Raw genomic sequence first — 18,228 nt, 5'->3', positions numbered from 1 at the left:
TTCTTGTTTGCCAAGACTTTGTTTGTTTAAAAGACATCATGGTTCAAGTTGTATTTTCTTTTATTTTTTACTCTTTTTCTGTTTTTCCTATTTTTCTACATCTTCTTTGCCTAGATATTGTGTATATATATACAAAAATAAAACCTCAAAAATTACACTGAGCTTTGGGAAGAACTTAAGGAGAATTTAAGTTTTGTTTAATTCAACAAAAGCCTCGACTAATATTGATTTCTCTTTACCTTTCCCAAACCCTCACATTTAATACACTCGGATCAGCATAGTGCACAGGTTAGCTAATAATGTAGATTTTGTATACGCTGTAGTAGGGCGCTCAGTTGTTTAAGGAATGCATCAGTAGAATGCTGCATTTAGGCACACATTCAGACTGGGCGCTGTCAGAAGTCGATCCTGCTTTTAGCTTTGTGGGAGCAGTGCCCCATACGCTCCATTGCAAAGTAGTCCCTAATTATGGTAAAGAAAAGTGGGCAGAGGGCAACAAACTGCTGCAAAAAGTAGTTTGGCAGTTCACTGGAAGGAAGTTGCTGCAAATTCTCTCAGCACTTAGAAAGGAAGAACTTCTGGGCTTGACACTTCCTATTTCTCTTCCTGACAATGTTTTCTCTTGCCCACCTCTTTCGTGTTCCCCCCCTCCCCGTGGAAGAAGCTGTCAGCCACACAGCACTGGGAGTAGGTTTTTTATATGACAGCCTTTAAGAAAACCACTCAAACAAAATGCACTTGGCCAATTATCATGTTGCTCCAGAGCTGTGGCATTTGTGGCTCTGCTTTGAAGTACAAGATGCATGCTATGAGAGTGCATGAGGAATGAGTATTTTTGAGTTTGAAATAGGAATTGGTATCCTACGAAGAATAAAATAAATTGAATAATGAAAATACTTGTCTTTGGATTCTGTGTTTGTATGACAGACTGTATTGGCGAGTAATGTTTTTGTGTTTTTTTTTTCCACTTTAACAGAATTGGAAGATGAGGAAGAGTCTGAGGGCTCTTTTTCTTCACCTCCTGATAGTGTCTCAATAGCATCTGACCGATATGATAAAGACGATGAAGGACACTCTGATGGTATGTGACACTGTTTATCTTAAAATATACTAGATGTGCCAGTTTGCTACAAACTCGTAATCGGAGCCTCGTGATGAGAATGTTAGTGATAAACAGATAAGCATCACAGCTGGATAGCTTTCTTACCTTTACAAGAACCTTTAAAGGAACTGAAGAGCTCTCTCTAGTGGTACTAGAGCATAGTGGTAGCTGTCACAGATTTTCCTGTTTTTTTTTTAAACTCGTGTTTCTTCATAACAAAACATCTTCTGTAGATGCATATGTTTTTAAAGATAGATCAGTGGCTAAAACAGTGTGAATATTTGTAGTAACAAATTGTTTGTTAATTCAACATTATCAGATTCTTGCTTAATTTTATTGTGCTACTTAATGGCTTACTGTATTATTTATCTTATAAATAATGAAACAGTTTACGTGATTGATATTTTTCTGCAAACTCCATGCAGAATAGGTTCATAAAATATTAAATTAATTATTCCTATGTTTCCTTGCATTAAGATAGTCTTTTGTAGAATGTTTTCGTTATATACATTTTAAATTCGAGTTTGCATTAAAAAAAATAATCTGGGCTCCGTAGCTGTTTTCCATGCTGTTTTGTTTTGTGTTCATTACAGTTAATGCTAAATGTGACTGTTTTGAAGACATGAACAATTGAATATTTCAATAGTTAACAAGCTTGCTTTAGCATAGTGACCATATTTTTGAGGTTCATTTATTGTATACATAATATTAAAAACCTTCTATGGATAATACATAGCAATAAATTAAGTATATGTACAAATAAATTAACGATGTATATTAATTTGTGGCAGTGGAAGTTAGATAGACTTACTAGTGAGTGATGTTTTCTGACATGATATGATGATCAAACTGTGCAGTTCCTTCTCGAAATACAATTGCTGAATGAAAATATGCTTCCCGCAACATAGCACTCCACATTTTATGTTATCCAGATTATTCCCTTTGGAAACATAAATTGCTTTTATGAGGTATAAAATTATGTCTATTGCAGAACAGGGATAAGTCAAGTACATGCATAAGTGATAAACCTTCTAACCACTGATTCAGAATAACACAATTTTTTTTATATCCAGGGCTCTGTAAAATGTGTAGCAATAATAATCACACTTTTTTATATTGAGCTTGTTGCATTTTAGCAATGTGACCTTCTATTAAAAAAAAATAGAAACAAGCCTTTTTGTTTTCTTGTTGAAATGTAATTATCAGTCAAATTGAATATGGCTTTTAGAAAACTGAAGCTAATTTTCCAAACTACAGATGAATGCAACTTTCCATTTATTTATTTTTGCTTACAAACATAATCTCAACATTATTTCTAATTGTAACTTAATAACATGGTACTGATTGCATAAAGGGTATGTGACAACATCGTATGACTGTTTAATAGGAGATATGATTATGTAGTTGTTTCAAAACAGTTAATCAAGAAAAAAGTAGTAACATTCATAAAACCCAATAACGAATGGTTGAAGAATGCTGATACAAGAGTATATGAAATACCATATGATTTTGTACAGATGATTAATTATGTTTTAACCCATTTTGGAAGCTCCAATTATGAGATTAGGTGTAGTACCTACCCAGCAATATCTTGGCTAATTCATTACAGTTTGGGTGGAAATATGATAGGTGTGTTTTTCTTACATTTAAGATGTTATCTCATTGTTCCTTCTAAATTTTTGGATAAATTCTCTTTAGTTATCTAGTGGAAGCTCAGTATGAGGAAAAGTTAAGAAAAGATGGCACATCTTGATCTGTAAATACTTAATGTTTATTGTAGGAATGTTGCTGTTTTCCCCCTTAGAATGACATATGGGCCATTCAAAAGCATTTTGATTTTATCATACGTAGTTCATCATTCAAGTGTAGCCACGTAGGCTATGTATGAAAGTCTGTGTTGGGGGAATCTTATAAGAGGGGGATTGATCTTGGAGGTGCAATTTGTTTTTGTTTTCATAGGCATGATTGGGTTTGTTGAAGCTTAATACTATATTTTTATTTTTCAACAGTCTGTTAATGCTCCATATTTAAAACCTAGTCGAGTAGCTGGATCCATAAGGCAGACACTTGGTCTTATGCAGTTACCAGTTTAGTTCAGCAGGGCTGTGCGCAGGTGTAAAACCTCATTTGTGTAGGATCAAGGCTGTCGGCATTAATAGAGGGGACTAAATGTAGTAACTAAATGGAGAAGTGTTATTTATTTATGAGTCCATTTATATTTTTTATACAAAACCTTTTATGCTTGCTTTCTTTTTTAAAATAAAATGGATTTTTTTTTACCTTTATATGCTTGAATTACAGACTGCAAGATTTGTATGACTTCTGAAAGTGTCACTATTGGGCTTTGCCATGTTACTGTCAAAACATAATTTGTGAAGGCACCCGCTTGATAACAGATAAAGAATTAGTGTATTACGTGTGCATTACAGTCATTGTAAAATCCTGGAGTTTTTGTGTGACCTTTGTCTAATGGTGTATTAATTACAAGAGAGATAATCCATTTAACAATAAGTATGGGATAACTAAATTAGCACAGGTCACCTAAAGGCCTTTTGTCAAATCTGATTGTTATGTTGTCCTTTTGACTTTTACCTTATGGTAGGCACTAACAAAGTATCTAAACTTTGATGGATTATAAACTCTAAACATGATATGTATTTTTCATAATGCTAATGTAATTTTCTAGGTACTGAAAAGGTCAAACCCCCACGTCTCTGTGTGCATTCTAAGTCTGTCTTTCCTTTTAATATTTCTTTTTCTCTGTTGCTCTGGTTCAAAAGTTCACTCAGTTCCCAAATGGCCACCTAATTTTCCAGTTATTCCCTCAAGCCATATGTGTTTTGGTTTCTTTATGGTTTATTAGGTACTGTAGGAAAGTAGCATAAGTTATATCTTCTAATGAAATTCAAGCACACTTCAGTGATGCTTTGACTTGATTGCTGGCAGCAATTAAATCACAACGAAAGGAGAATGATGCATAGGCTTACATGTCCAGACACCCTACAGAAATTGGAAGAGGGATAAAACACAACAAAACCCCCAAATAAAATAACAAACCCAAAACCAAGACAGACAAAACAAAACAGCACTGCCAGGCACTCTGTGCTTAACTTGATTTTTTTTTATTGGCTAACAGTCTGATTGATAGCAAAATCATAACTTGCAGTATGCTAACAGGCAGAGTTCACTTGTAGGTTATTGTGAGCTGATAAAGGGTTAGATGGAGTTTTGATTTTCGCATTGGTCCTTGGTGCACCAGATTAATGGAATTTCAATGAGAGACTGGAGTAGTCACAGCTTTGTCAGAAAAACAGATGGAGATTCTATAGCCATGTCTGCTCATTAATACCAGTTGCCTGAAAGGTGTACTACTTCTCTATACAAAAGACTCAACATAATTGATTTTTGAGCGGGGTGTTTTTTCACTTATTGATGACTAGGTTTCTTGCAACTTAAATGACAGGTTTTTGTATAGTACGTTGTATAACAATGTTACGTTTTGTAAATTCTTACTCCCCTTCCATCTGTATTTTAAAGAATGTATGGAGTGAAAAATATATCTCTAGATCCATTAGAAACCAAAGCATACAAAAATACTTAAGTGAAATTATTTATTTCTTTATTTACTTTAAACTTTAATTTACTTTATTTAAAGTTGGTGACAAGCTTATTTTTAGTTGAGATTTTAATTAAATGAAAAAGTCATATTAATGGAGAAAAAGTTACTGGTTTACATTAACTTTTCAGGTTTCTTGGGATGATATGAAATCTAGATTCCATAGCTGTGCCAAACTGGAACTTTCCTACGCTTTAATAGTACAACTGTCTTTTAGGAGCTCCATTTTTTTTTAAACAGTAAAATCTTTTGTTTTATTGTATAGAAACTTGATTCCAAACTCGATGATGCTATTACTTCTAAGGTATGCATTTTCTGACGTCATTTTTGTAACTACAGTGAGTGAACCTACTGCTTCTGAAGGAGATACATCTACGTTTAGCTCTGCAGGGAGTATGTGACTTGGTAATTATTAGATCTAAAAAGATCACAGTGAATGCTGGTAAAATAATTTAGGTCATCTTCATTTCTATGGATGGTCTAGAAATGTTGCCTTGAGCATGTGAAGATGAAAGAAGTATTAAAAATGTGTCTGGGGACTTGTATGCTCTTCAAATTATCCTACTTGACTATAGCATATGAATAAAATATGCTTTTTAGTAGAAAATTCTTAAATAGACTGATAATGTCAGGGAGTTAGTTTCACTGAGACGCTTGACGACAATTTGAAGATCTGCAGCCTTCAGTGTTTCCTAGGAAGGAGGAACACTTGAACCATGTCACCCCGAATACAAATCTATACAAGTTGAACACAGTGCAAAGTAAAACATACTAAGCAGGAGCTTAAAACACGAAGAGTATCTTACAAATTCAGTTTATGACTGAAACCCATGTCTCTTCTTTTAATCTGTATTCCCAAGCTGAACGGGATACTGGTGCATGTGGGAACGTGTATGAATTCCTAGGTCCAAATCTGTTTAATAGTTAAGAAGAGGGTGTTAACCTTGTTGAAATAATAGTCAAAAGATATAAAGAAGATGCTTTGGTTAGGAGGGACCTTGTGAGTGAAGTTAGTGTATCACCCTTAGCATGCCTGAGATGTTTTTTGGCAGACACCTGTCCCATTTTTCCTAAAAATCTCTCATGGTGCAACTGCACAGTGTTCCCTAGGCAGCTTGTCCCAGTGCAGCCCTGTGCTTGCTAGTAGGAGGATATATATCCTAAAATGTTCTTGTCAGTCTATTGACATTTGACTCTTTTGTTCAGGAAGGACATGACAATGGTATACTTCCTTTTTTTCCCTTTTGTCATGAATATATTCGAAGACTGAAAAGAGGCTTTGTAACTCTCCAAATGTAACTGCTGTTGAAATCATATGAAAAAAACAAGCAACAGAGCTGTTTGTTTGTTTATAGGATCTATAGCAGTGAATATAGCAGCAAGGACTAATTTTGGAGAAGCAAGAAGTTAAAAAATAAATAAAGTACATTGAAATATGGAAAGCTAATCTGATTAATTTTGATTTAGACCATTTGCATAGAACAGAAGGGATGAATTTCTGTCAGGGAACAGAAGTTTTAAGCGCAATTCTGGCCCTATTAAAGTCAATGGTAAAGTTAAAAATGATACCATGTAGGTTAACAGTGTGTACAAATTGATGATACTAAAACGTTTGAACTTCTAATTATCATGATGAAAAACTTCCTATTAAACAATAAACCCCTGTGTTCTTTTAACATTTACCTTTCTCCCAAGGGAGAAATGACATGGTTTGTTGCTCATTTTATTTCATCTATGTTGCTTCAGTGACTGAGCAATAACAAAACAGCCATGTATGCTCCACCACTACACAGGACAATATCCACAATAAAAACAAATAACGTGTTTGACCCATTTCTTCTTCATATTAGATCACGATTTTCTTTAAGTTAGCTAAATATTACAGTAAAAAACAGGAGGCTAAAGTGCAATAGATTTTTCTATTTATTTTATGTTGCTTGTTGGCTTAATGTTTTTTTAGATCAGTTCTTATGAATCTGAAACAGCTGAAATAAAAAGGAAGCAGGAAGGCTTTCCTTCAACTTCCTTGGTATGGGATAAGCTTTTCAATTATGGGTTTAGGACCTTATTAACACTTTCCTCAGCTGAACAGATTTCTACCTTCTCATTTCCTTGTAATTCCTCTTTCTTCCTGCTAAGCAATAGTGTCAAGTCAGCTTCCATTCTGCTCCTTACTCCTTCCCTCCCAGGACCAGTCAGATGCATGAAACAGAGATGAGAACACTGCTTCGTGCTACCTCAGCACCGCTTCGGGGTGGGTGATAATCGAGCACCCTTCCAGAGGTGAGCAAGTCCAACAGATTATTGCTGCTTGGCTTTCTAGGCAAGAGGAATGTTTTCCTTGCTGGCGTCTACCTAGTAAGACAGGGCAGTGGGTCAGCGTACACTATGCAGTATCCCCAGACATCTCAAAGGAGAACAAACCCTACAAAAACATAATGGGTTCTGTGGTTTCTGTGCAGAAATATGTAAAATGTGTGGTACTTTGTGTTTCTGTGTCAAGGCCTGGATGTAAGAGCTGACTGAAAAAAATATACCCTTGCAAAAAAAGTAACAGAATTAAGTCTGGTGTAGGCTTTTTTTTTTTAACTCAGTATTGACGATTAAGAATTTGTGCCCATATTTAATTCATCGTATGTATGGAAGTGTATGGATATCAACGCTAAAGGAGAGAAAAAGGATTTTTCCCATATTCCTGTTTTTGTGTTTTAACTGATTAGTACTTTCTGTAGAGGTGCAAAGTCCATCTGTAGAGCTTAAGCAAGTAGAAAAAGGACCTATTTACTGTTAAGTATCATGCAATCCAGGTATTCATTGAATGCATGTTTGTTTCCTTTTAAATAAGGAGGAGGTTGCAGTGGTTTGATATTTGTGAAAATTGAGATTAAATTTGAATGAAAAAGTAAAGACTATGTCATAAAAAGTTTTATTAAAGTGCTGTGAACAGAGGAAAAAAACCATTGCAAATCAAATCTTTACGATACCCACTGCACGGGCAAGTTCATTATTGTCATTATAAAAAGATGATGTTGTGAGCATTGTCCATTGCTTAAAAATTTGCATCAGGAACTATACTTCCCTTAGATATTTGTCACTAGACAGTGTTGGCTTGATTAATAGCTTGCTCAGTAATTCTTTGTAGATGTTCACTTGGGTTACTTATCAGAGTAGGATTAAGTGTAGAGTAGGAGACCAAAATACTGAATGTTGACTTTTTTCCAAACTAAAATTATTACTACAGTTTCTTAACTAACCTAAGTCAGAACCTATTCACCACGATCACAATAATGAAAGGTAATATACCAACAGGATATTAGCCCTGTCTTCGCTGCTCCTGGTAGTCAGAAATTCCTTTGGGCCCATTTTGGGCAAAGAATTATGAATGAGCCTGTACTGTAAAATGGAGGAAAACCTCTTCTGGTCTAAACAAGATTTTCCTGGCCTCCTCCTGAATATTCACTCTGTCAGCCTCAATGTACAAGTACATCACAGCCTGATAATAACTTTCCAGAGATATCCTAGTCTTCGTATAAAAAAATCTTTTTGTTTGTTGTTCAACTGTTGACTTTTGTGTTTCTATATTGTATATTCTGTATGTAAAAAGATATGATGCATATTCAAAGATGCAATTAATTTATGTGCTTCACGTATCCACAGTTGTGCCTTGTCACTTTGTATTGAAGAGGCAAGGGGAAGGATGAGTATAGAACAAATGTGACTGGGGACAGAAGGATGTTTGTAGTGTGTATGTGGTATGCTATAAGATAAAAATGTGGAGACAAGTGAAGTGAAGGTGGTCTGAGTCTTTTTTGGTAGATAACAGATAAATTACTCTTTCTCAAGCATGGATACATGAAATGGGCCTTAATATTGCAGTTGCTTGGGTAAGAAGTTAGTGGAAACATTGTCATTGAATTCCAATTAAAAAAAAAAAAATTAACCTTGCATGTGTCCAAGTGGAGAGTCTAACACATTTTTACCCTTCTATTTTGTGTTCAGTAATTTGAGTTTGTATGCATATGAAGGTGGTGGGGGGGTAAGATTGTCTTTTTGATTTCTATAACAGCTTTTCTTACATGAAATTAAGAATGGATTAATTTTTCTTCTTCTAATAGCTTCTTCAGAAACTAGCTTTAATACTGTATTTTAACAGAAAAATAATTGGTGAGACTACCACAAACATTTTTGACCAAAGCTTTTGGGAATATTTTAGCAAAGTATTTATTCTGTATTTATGTAATACAGCTGCAAGTTAAGAGTGGAAAATACACAGAAGAATGTAGTTGTAATATTGACAAGTGCAGAGATTTCTTCTGTAATCTCTGTACATAACCAAACTCTATGCATAGCATTTGGGATTTAAAGCAGTAAATAAAACCTGGAAAACAGAAAGTTTGTTTTTTCTTGTTAACCACAAACATATCTGCAAATTTCACTTGGAAATATTATGGACTATGTCATGAAACTGATCGAGACGTGTTTAAGTATGTATTGCTTTTTTATTATACGGCATACATTTTTCTTCTGTCTCAGATCGCTGGAATCTTCCAGTGTCTTCATTCATTTCAGCGATATTTAGAATGTAGTATAAGAATAATGTGAAAATGCCATAGTGAGCTGGTGATAATTGATTTACTCCATCATACTGAAATACCTCTTGTTTTCCTCTTCCTCCTCCCTTGGGCAATAATCATGGGATCAAGCTGCCAGTCTGTAGATATAATTTTTCCAGCAGTGCCATCTGGCTACTTGGCACTAGAAGTTGCATTGGCTTCTTCGCTGTTTCCACTGATTTTTGTCAAATGTATGTCGGCTGATGAGATGTCTTCTGCTAGTGGATGATGATTTTTTTTATTTATTTTTTAATAAATGAATATTGTTTTTTATTGATGTTGTAAGGGACCGCTTGTGCTCAGGGGGTTTTATTTTTATTTTTTTAAGAAATTTCCTCTCTAAAGAAAAATAAGGTTTTAAGTATGAATTGGCTTCTTCCACCTGTCTTTAAAATAGTTTGTTGTGATTTTTGGACTTCTTGAGAAGCACTAGCATGTTGTCGCATAGTTTATTTTAGAGGTTCAAAATTATTGTAGAATTTGTTCTTTCATTTTTGGGAACTTCACTTTTCAAAGAAAGTATAAATGATCTATAAGAATTTGAAGGGTCTGTGGGAAAGAAGTGACAAGTGTTATGTTTTTGGAAGAACCAGCCAACTGAGCTATCTTTTCTTTTATTAGCTGTAGTTTTATTTTTGCTGTAAACTTTTCCTTTTAAAAAATAAATAAATCTATAAATGGATGGCTCAGAACACACATCTGAGTTCCTTTATTCTGTTCAAGTCTTAGATGTGTTTCACTAACATACAAAATACAAAGACAGTATTAATGATTTAGAAGAGTGCTCTGTAAACAGTATTTTAATGGGGATGTGAGGCAGGGAGAGAATTATCTTGATCTAATATTATTATTATTATTTATTTATTCATTGTTTAGTTAATTTTTTTCTATTTCTTGTAATATTCAGAAATATATTTATAAAAAAAAAAGCTTGAGGATCCCAACACAATATGAAGGATAGAGTTACACATTTTTATTCTGCTTAAAAAAAAAAGGAAAAAAAAAAAGCTTTGAATATTTTAGATAAGTTTTAAAAAAAATCCAAAGCCTTCTCTTTTTAATATGTTAGTGAACTATTAATCAGGACAAGGCTGGTTTTTAAAAAATCCACTAATAATTTTTTTATTTTACAGTCTTTTTATTTGAGCCACTATTTTCAAGTGCCATGTCTCAAATGAATGAGTTATACTCATCCTTATGTGTAAATGTGCATTTTCTTTTAGCAGTCTGTGTTAAAAGTACTTTCTTAAAATTGTTCAAGGTAACCCTGTGAACTCTCAAACATTGAACAGTTGTGTTTAGTGGCCTACTGGAAAATGTATATATTGTTAGTCCTAAAAGTAGAAAATAATAAGCACTATTTATTTATCATTGTCTTAGAACTACACTAGTGTAATGTCTGTGTTAATAAAATACAATTAAATTGTTATTTAAATCAATATTATTGTTCTTTCCCGGCACTGGAGAAATTTCCCAGTACTGGAAATGATAGGAGTAAAAATCTTAAATGGGGCAGAGAAGGCCTTGCTGTGAGGTTTTCGTAGCAGTTGGTTTGAATTAAATTCCAAAGGCCTTTTGGTATGTATTTATAGTTGTCTTTTAAAGAAGAAGGGGAAGACAGACAAGGTGTCTGAACGTGGGTCTCCTTATCAGCAACTTGACTCTGGCACAAAGTGGGTATTTTTAATGTATGAGTTCAGTTGAAAGAATCTATAGAAGCTGCTATAAAGCCAAGTATGGTAAGTATGGCTAAATATACGTGATCTATTATAGCAGCAAAAGTGTAAGTCTTTAGCTTCACAAAATCCGTTCTCTCATGAAAGATTTTTAAGGGGGTTGATATATCATGATTTTCAAAAATAGCACCAAATCTTCTTTTTGTTCATAACTAAATGTGAAGATAAAACGTTGCCGCTAATCAATTGTCTGGGATGCCACCTCATTAAGATTTACACGATCATCAAAAATGCCCAGAATTGTTTGTTGGCTGTATCCTAACTCAAATATATAAAGGGGATACTACAGCATTTTTCTTTAGAATCGCAGGGAGTTCAGTGACCTTTTGTGGCAAATTATGTAGAAAGAAAATATTTATATTCATTTAAAATAACCTCCATGAAGAAATAGTCTCATTACCCTGTTTGATCAATTTCTTGTAGCCTGAGCTGCAGCATGCTGCTATTGCCATCGGTTGATGGAATACACTGAGAAGTGGCTAATGGTGATGGTGCTCATCAGGACAGGGTTCAGCCAGCGGTCAGCAACAAATAATTCAAGACTGTTTCTAAGTTTGTGGCTGGTGGAATTTGCTTCTTGCCCCAAGCCAGCAGCATTGCTGAGCTGGGCTATTTGATTAGAAGAGAAGCATATTTGCTTCTTAGCAACTGCACATTTGCACAACACACAGACCTACACTGCCTCCAAAGGTTTTCCTTTTGTGATGGTGGAATAATACTTTCCTCTTGATTGACAGACAAAAGAAATCTTTGCAATGCAGAAGAGTTTACAACCAATTTTTCCTTTGTCTTTTTGCAAACTTATTGTAGGTACTTCTTAATTTAGTATTGCCTGGTGCAAACCTGTATTTGCAGCAAGGCTGTCCATGATTTGAGCTCGTGCGTTTCAGCTCTTACCGCTATGCGTATTTAAAGGACAGATGCACACTTAGGTTTAATCATTGGTGTGTGTGGCTTTTTCCCCAGCAGGTCTACTTAATGGAAATTATTTTCTACTGTATTTTGAAATAGCTTTTTGGATATGTATATTACCATCTCCCATGCAAGAGTGGTATTCATTTTATGGAAGGTGATGATAAAGTGAAAGCTATCCTATTTTTAGTGTTTTTTTTTTTAAATGTATTAACAGAAGTGTAACAGTGGTTGCAATTTTAATACACGGTGTGCGTGTACTTTTCAGTGTAACATTTCCCACAGGAAGTGAGTCTACAGAAGAAAATCTGTCTAGTCAGGAGATGGCAAAGGTATTTATAACACCGGTAATCCTTGAAAAAAGACAATTTAGGACTGTAAATCTCAGGCTTTCTTTTTCCTAGGAGGGCAGGGCAAGAAAAAAAGCAAAGTTTTTTTTTTTTTATGGTTTTACAGCTCTTTTCGCTCCTGTGTTTTATTGTGGAAGTTTCCATACTGCCATAGTGGAGCAATAAATTACTGATGTGGTTACTGAAATGTTGCATGAAATGGTACAGTTGGTGTTAATGTGAATTTTTGATGCAGATATCTGCTTGCGTATTTTCCTAACTAAAAGATATCTTTTAGCTTTCATAAGTAAAACAATGAGGAGCTCTTTCTCATGTGGATTTTATAGTTTGTTAAAACTGTATCTTTTAAGGGCTCAGGAGAGTTGGAGCAGGAGTGCACAATAAAAGGTCTGTGGGCCATACTAGCATGGCTAACATAAGCATCCAGGAGCTTACTCACTAATAACCATTTCAGTGGCAATTCAGAGCTAGAAGAGGAGAGGAAGAAAGCTGTCTGATATGGCAAGACAATAATAAGCCCCAGATGTCCCGCTAAGTAAATGTTAAACCTATCAGAGTCTTAAATTCTTTTTTTTTTTTTCAGTTAGGAATTCTTTTTTAGCCAGATAAACACTTTTAAATCAAAATACAAAGATCAGGCTTCTTCAGAGAATTTTGAGGGTGGGGAGAAGGGTGGTGAGAGAAAGTGAAAGAGGTGAAGGAGAATCAGTGGCCAGTCTGAGGAACAGGTATATGGGGTGTGCACGTGGCTGGGCAATAAGCAAGATGTAGAGATGGGTGCAACTGTTACAGGGGCTCGGGGTGTGGGGGGGAGTGACTGGTGACTTCTTTCTCAAATATTAAATTTGCTGTATGTACATACAATTTTTTAGAAGAGGGTTTTTAATATACTGGAAGGATTTTACAGACTGTAGGGAGAAGTGTTAGCTTTGGCTTAATTTCAGAGATATTCAGTGGTATGACAGTGTGGTAAGGTGTGGCTGCTTCTTATGCTGCTGAATTGCCAAAGAGATACTTACACCTGGATGACTTAATTTTAGTTGGGGTGTTACCTGTGTTCTACACCAGTGTCATGCTTCTTTCTAATACATGCATAATAAATTAGCATTTATTGTTTTTTCACTGCAGAGAGCCTTTGTAAGCACTAGATTTTTGATCAGAGTCACTAAAATACGTAGGAGTTGCCACATAGCTACTATGAAAATGCAACTATCTCCAGGGCAGAATGCAGGAGCTTTTACAATGGCACTCTAAACAATACCAAGCAATTTAAGAGCAGGATGTGAGGAATATTGTACCTAATTGAAATGACAAGGGGGATTTTTGCATAGGTAGATCCAATTATTCAAATTGGAGGTGGGCCAGAATGCTGGGGTTAGTCCCCTCATCTTGCTAATTAGGCTTTCAGTTTCATTAACAATCATTGAGATATTGGGGGACTGGCTTCTGTATGAATGTAACCACACTGCATATACAGAATCTCTTATTTATTTTTTGGTGTTCTTTAGAAACATCTCTTGGTTATGTTAAGAAGTCTATGTATAAATTTATTACAGATCACTTCTGGCTGTATAGCTCCAGGTAGGCAGAAATAAATGTACGTTTTAAGATGTGCAATACACCAAACATACAAAGACCGAAGGCAGCGTGACTACGGCTATTTTCGGTAGACTGCGTGCTGCAACTACACCGCTGCCATGTTTATATTAGTGGCATTTTATTTTCCTTTTGCAAGATATTATCTAGAAGGATTTCTACCTTTACAAATGCATGTGTGGAGAAGGAAAATTAGTCCAGTCATTTTGTGCTCCTAGGATATTTTCAACCTGGGGTAAATTTAACTTTAAACAGGTCTGAGGAATCTACAGTTCTTGTTTTCTTTCAGACCTAATTTAGGAAATATACCTTAATGTGTATGGCATCTTTGAATTCCCTTGGCACCCTGATACACTGTCACTGCATTTTTTTTTCTTTTCGTGTTAATTGCCTTTGTCCTTTGGAAACAGCCATTTTGTGGGAGTTTTTGTTTGTTTTTGTTTTCCTTTTTAAGGAATAATAATGAGGTGCAGTGAATCATACCATACTATGTTGCTACCAAATAGCTCCTTGATATGTTTTGTAAAGTGCCTTGGGTATCTGAACCTCAATTAAATCCCTAGGCCGGTCTTTTTTAAGTTCTATGATTCTCCTTTTCCAAGTTCTATAATTAGTGTCTTCTTTATGTATATAAAACATATTTTCTCTCTCTCTCTCTGGTTAGTTGCAATTCAGATATTAAATTAAAAATTACCTTCAATGAAGAAAAATCACAAATACAAACCACATAGGTTTATATATAAAGCAGACCTACTGAATCAAAATGATTACAACTTCTGTGATTTTAAATTTGTGTGAGAAACTGAACAAGCTAAAAGAATGGTAATCACCTCAAAAACTGACAAATTGAGTAGCTCAGAGTAGGAGCATCTTTTTTTCTCCCTTGCCTTCTAAGAATTAAAACAGAACAATGCCTTTTTTTTTTTTTTTTTAAGGTAAGCATTACAATAAGGAAGGATGTGGTTGCAATGTAACTAGTTATTTTGGTTCCCACTGTAGTACGCATGAGGCCATGATATGTCCTTTTCATTTGATACTTACGTTCATGATCCTTTTGTAGTTCTTCATGGATCCTTTGGGACTGAGAGAGTCAGGTACCCAGCTCTCATGACTTTCACATTAGCTTGTTCATTTATAAGATTATTCTAACTAATACACCACTGATTTTTAAGTGATTTTGAACAAAGCTGTCTCTGTGTGCTATGCTTCCCTTCCATGCCTAGAAATGACATCTTTAGTCAGTATGTGTTTTTGGCTAAATACATAGACAATTGAATAAAATACTGTTTGTGAATGAAGAACAAATAGCAGAATGATTAGTCATTTTATTAAATGAAGAGAACATACTTCTCATTTTGCAGAGAAGTGGACTTCGGTAGTGATATGAAGGCACATATGGATATAGATACATAGATACACAAAGTTGATCCTGGAGTCTTGTCCTTTAGTTCTTCAGTGTCACTGAGTAGCTTCCATGCAGTGCTCTCTATCACAATTCTTAGAGGTGTTTTTCAAGAATTTGTTGTCAAAGTATGTTGGTTTTTAGAGGACTGCAGGAAACATGAGGAAATCTTACACTGTATTAACATAGCTACTGTAGATGCAAATACTTTTGCAGGAACCTTTGTAATGATTAGATTTAAAAAAAAAATTGATACAGTTTTGTTACTAGTCATTCATTGACTGCTCATAGCAATTCAGTTTATGTACAGTCTGAGGCTGATTTAGTTTTTGGGGTGAAAAAAATGAAAAAGTGAAAGCTAGCTAGTTGCCAACAAGTATGTTTCATCTGTCATCTTATTTTCATTGGATCAAGGCAGCTTTATAATTCTACACTGTATGTATGTGTACTTAATCTGAGTTAGTCCATGCTTCAGAGAACCGAATCTGGATAAAAACAAGAAGTGGGAGAAGTCTGTAAGCAGATATGCAAATATTGTAGTGGAGGACCTAGGTTCTACAGGAGGTGTGTAGTAGAGGTTGAAATTAAATCTGTCATGTCAGTTGAAGCCCAAAGAAATCGCGTCCTCTGCTAAAAATACAACTGTCAACTCAGGAAAAAAATCCCAATGGTTAGGAATGCAGCAGTATTATTCTGTGCATTACCATTTATTTGTTTCTATTTCCATATATATCTATATCTAGGCCTTAATATTCAGCATAGTTTGTGATATCGGACACAGTTATCTGTAGAAGCTTTCATAGCAATAGTACTTGAAAGAATTATTTACTATTGCCATGGTATGAATTTATACATAGGTGGTGAATCCTACTATTTTGAGTTTTTGAAAGTTGGTTATGCACACTTACTTGTTTTCTTTTGTCTTGGTACCTGTTGTGCTGCCTCTTAAGTTCCTGATGTGGGGAAAGAGGTAGAGTGATATAAAAGCTTGGTTATATAAATAATTCCTTAAAATAAACTTACTTTTTACAGGTGATATTTTTTTCTTTGAGTGAAAGTGAGAATTGAAAAAAGTGCATGTTCAAACAGAAGGAAAATCTGGGCTTTGAAACATGTCCTTACCTACCACCATTTTCAATGAGCTATTTGTATGTTAGGTAACAGCATTTGTATCTGATCTGAAAAAGGAGGGGAGGAGAAGGTGATGTTATTAGGATCAAAAATTGTTTTTCATGGAAAATAATTTCATTTAGATAATCAGAATCATCTTGCTTTTCACCATCAGAATCCTCTTTCGTGGTCTTTTTCTCAGTTTTCTTTTTTTCTGTCAATATATACTATATATATACTATAGCTACCACAGAAGAAAGTAGGCAGTTTTCTCTGAAATGAATGCAGTGCATACATAACATGACATCCTTGTTGTATACATGCTGTAACCTTCCCCTGGCCCTTCTGTCTTTTTCCCGCAAATTGCTTACATTACTTTGAAAACATGATGGTGGTGGGGGTACTGTGGTAAGGGGGATTCAGCAAAGCAGCACAGCAGGCCAGAAAATGAAATGTTTTTCCCCTGTGGTTTTTTATTTTTTTTTTAATGCAATGAAACCAAAAACATTTCACAGCATTTCTAGAAATAAGTGCATACTGCTTCTCTTTTACAAAGAGCAGCAGTGGAGGCAAAGTAGCTCTGACTTATCCAAGATTGCAAAAGGAATCTGGTTAAGCGCCAGGACTAGCTCTGTTTTCTAGCTCCTGCTTACATGGTAAGATCTCTCCATAATGTCTCACACTTTCCAGCTTTCTGAAGTTTTTGACAATTTGAAATGGATATTAAAGGGGCATTGGGTAAACTTTTTTTTTCTGTGCTCAGAACCACATCATTTATTAACAGATGTCATCCAAACACGTATACAACTTCCATGGCTTTGAGTGTTATTGTAAATGGTAAAAAGACTATTTGGTTGGGTTTAAGCTGATGCCTTCTTCTGAAGTACAAAAGGTGTTTGAAGTTTTGTATAATGCTTTAATTTTGATAATATTTTAATGAGAAAACATTGGTATTCCTTTAACTGATCAAAAAAACCCAAACACATTCTTCTCTGGTTTTCAGAATCAGAAAAATCATGGAGATAACACAAGGTATAGTACCTCCCTCCCCATGCTCCCCAAGAGTGATAGCACTGTATTATATTGCTGCTACAGATAATAAAACTGCATTTTCCCTTCCTGGTTAATTTAGGGGATTTTTTTTTTCTTTAAAAAATACAATTAAAAAAAAGAAGGTGATGGTGCAATTTAAAGGCTGGTATCTAGACCGTACCAAAAGTGAAGTAGGTTCTGAAGGCAGTAGAATATATGCTTTCTATCTGGAAGATCACAGCTAACTTAAATAAGCCACTGGAAAAGTTTATGAAAGTTACTCTTCAACTTTCAAGTGATAGAAGTGATTTGGCTTCACTTTAAAAACAGCAGCCTAAAACTGAGCTGCTTGAGTATTATCATTATTCCAAAGCAGCATAATTACCATTAGGAGAGAATTGGTTCCTTTAAAGGAAAAAATAATGAAGGGAAAACTTCTTAAAATGAGTTTTATTACATTTTTCTTATAAAATTAGTCTTTCATTTTGTTGATTAATGCTTGAGTTTAAGATTTTGATGTAGGCATTTCACCATTATAATTCTGAAATATGGGAAGTCCTTGAAAACATTCCCGGATTGCCTTCTGTCTGTCTGCCTTGTAAAAGATCCTTTCAGTTAAATGGACCATCCTCCTTAAATGATGTCATTAGCTTGGATTGAAAAGACATTGCCTGCGGGGAAATCATTTAATTGTCTTAAAGTGCTCTACTTCTGTAGATCTTGAAGCAGCACCCTCACTTCCATCTTTGTATCAGATAA

At 34.9% G+C, this 18,228-nt stretch overlaps 1 protein-coding gene across 1 annotated transcript in view; it reads left to right on the top strand.

The window, feature by feature from the left end:
* Positions 1–18,228, top strand: part of SKAP2 (src kinase associated phosphoprotein 2) — a 115,226-nt gene that overhangs the window by 21,706 nt on the left and 75,292 nt on the right. Inside the window, exon 4 of the mRNA XM_080582199.1 lies at positions 977–1,081. Coding sequence (XP_080438325.1) covers positions 977–1,081 — 105 coding nt within the window. The remainder of the gene's footprint in view (positions 1–976; positions 1,082–18,228) is intronic.

Source organism: Anser brachyrhynchus, assembly GCF_964034855.1.
Source record: "Anser brachyrhynchus genome assembly, chromosome: 2".
Lineage (NCBI taxonomy): Eukaryota > Metazoa > Chordata > Aves > Anseriformes > Anatidae > Anser > Anser brachyrhynchus.
The sequence above is the reverse complement of the archived record's forward strand: the minus strand, read 5'-3'. Positions and strand labels throughout refer to the sequence as shown.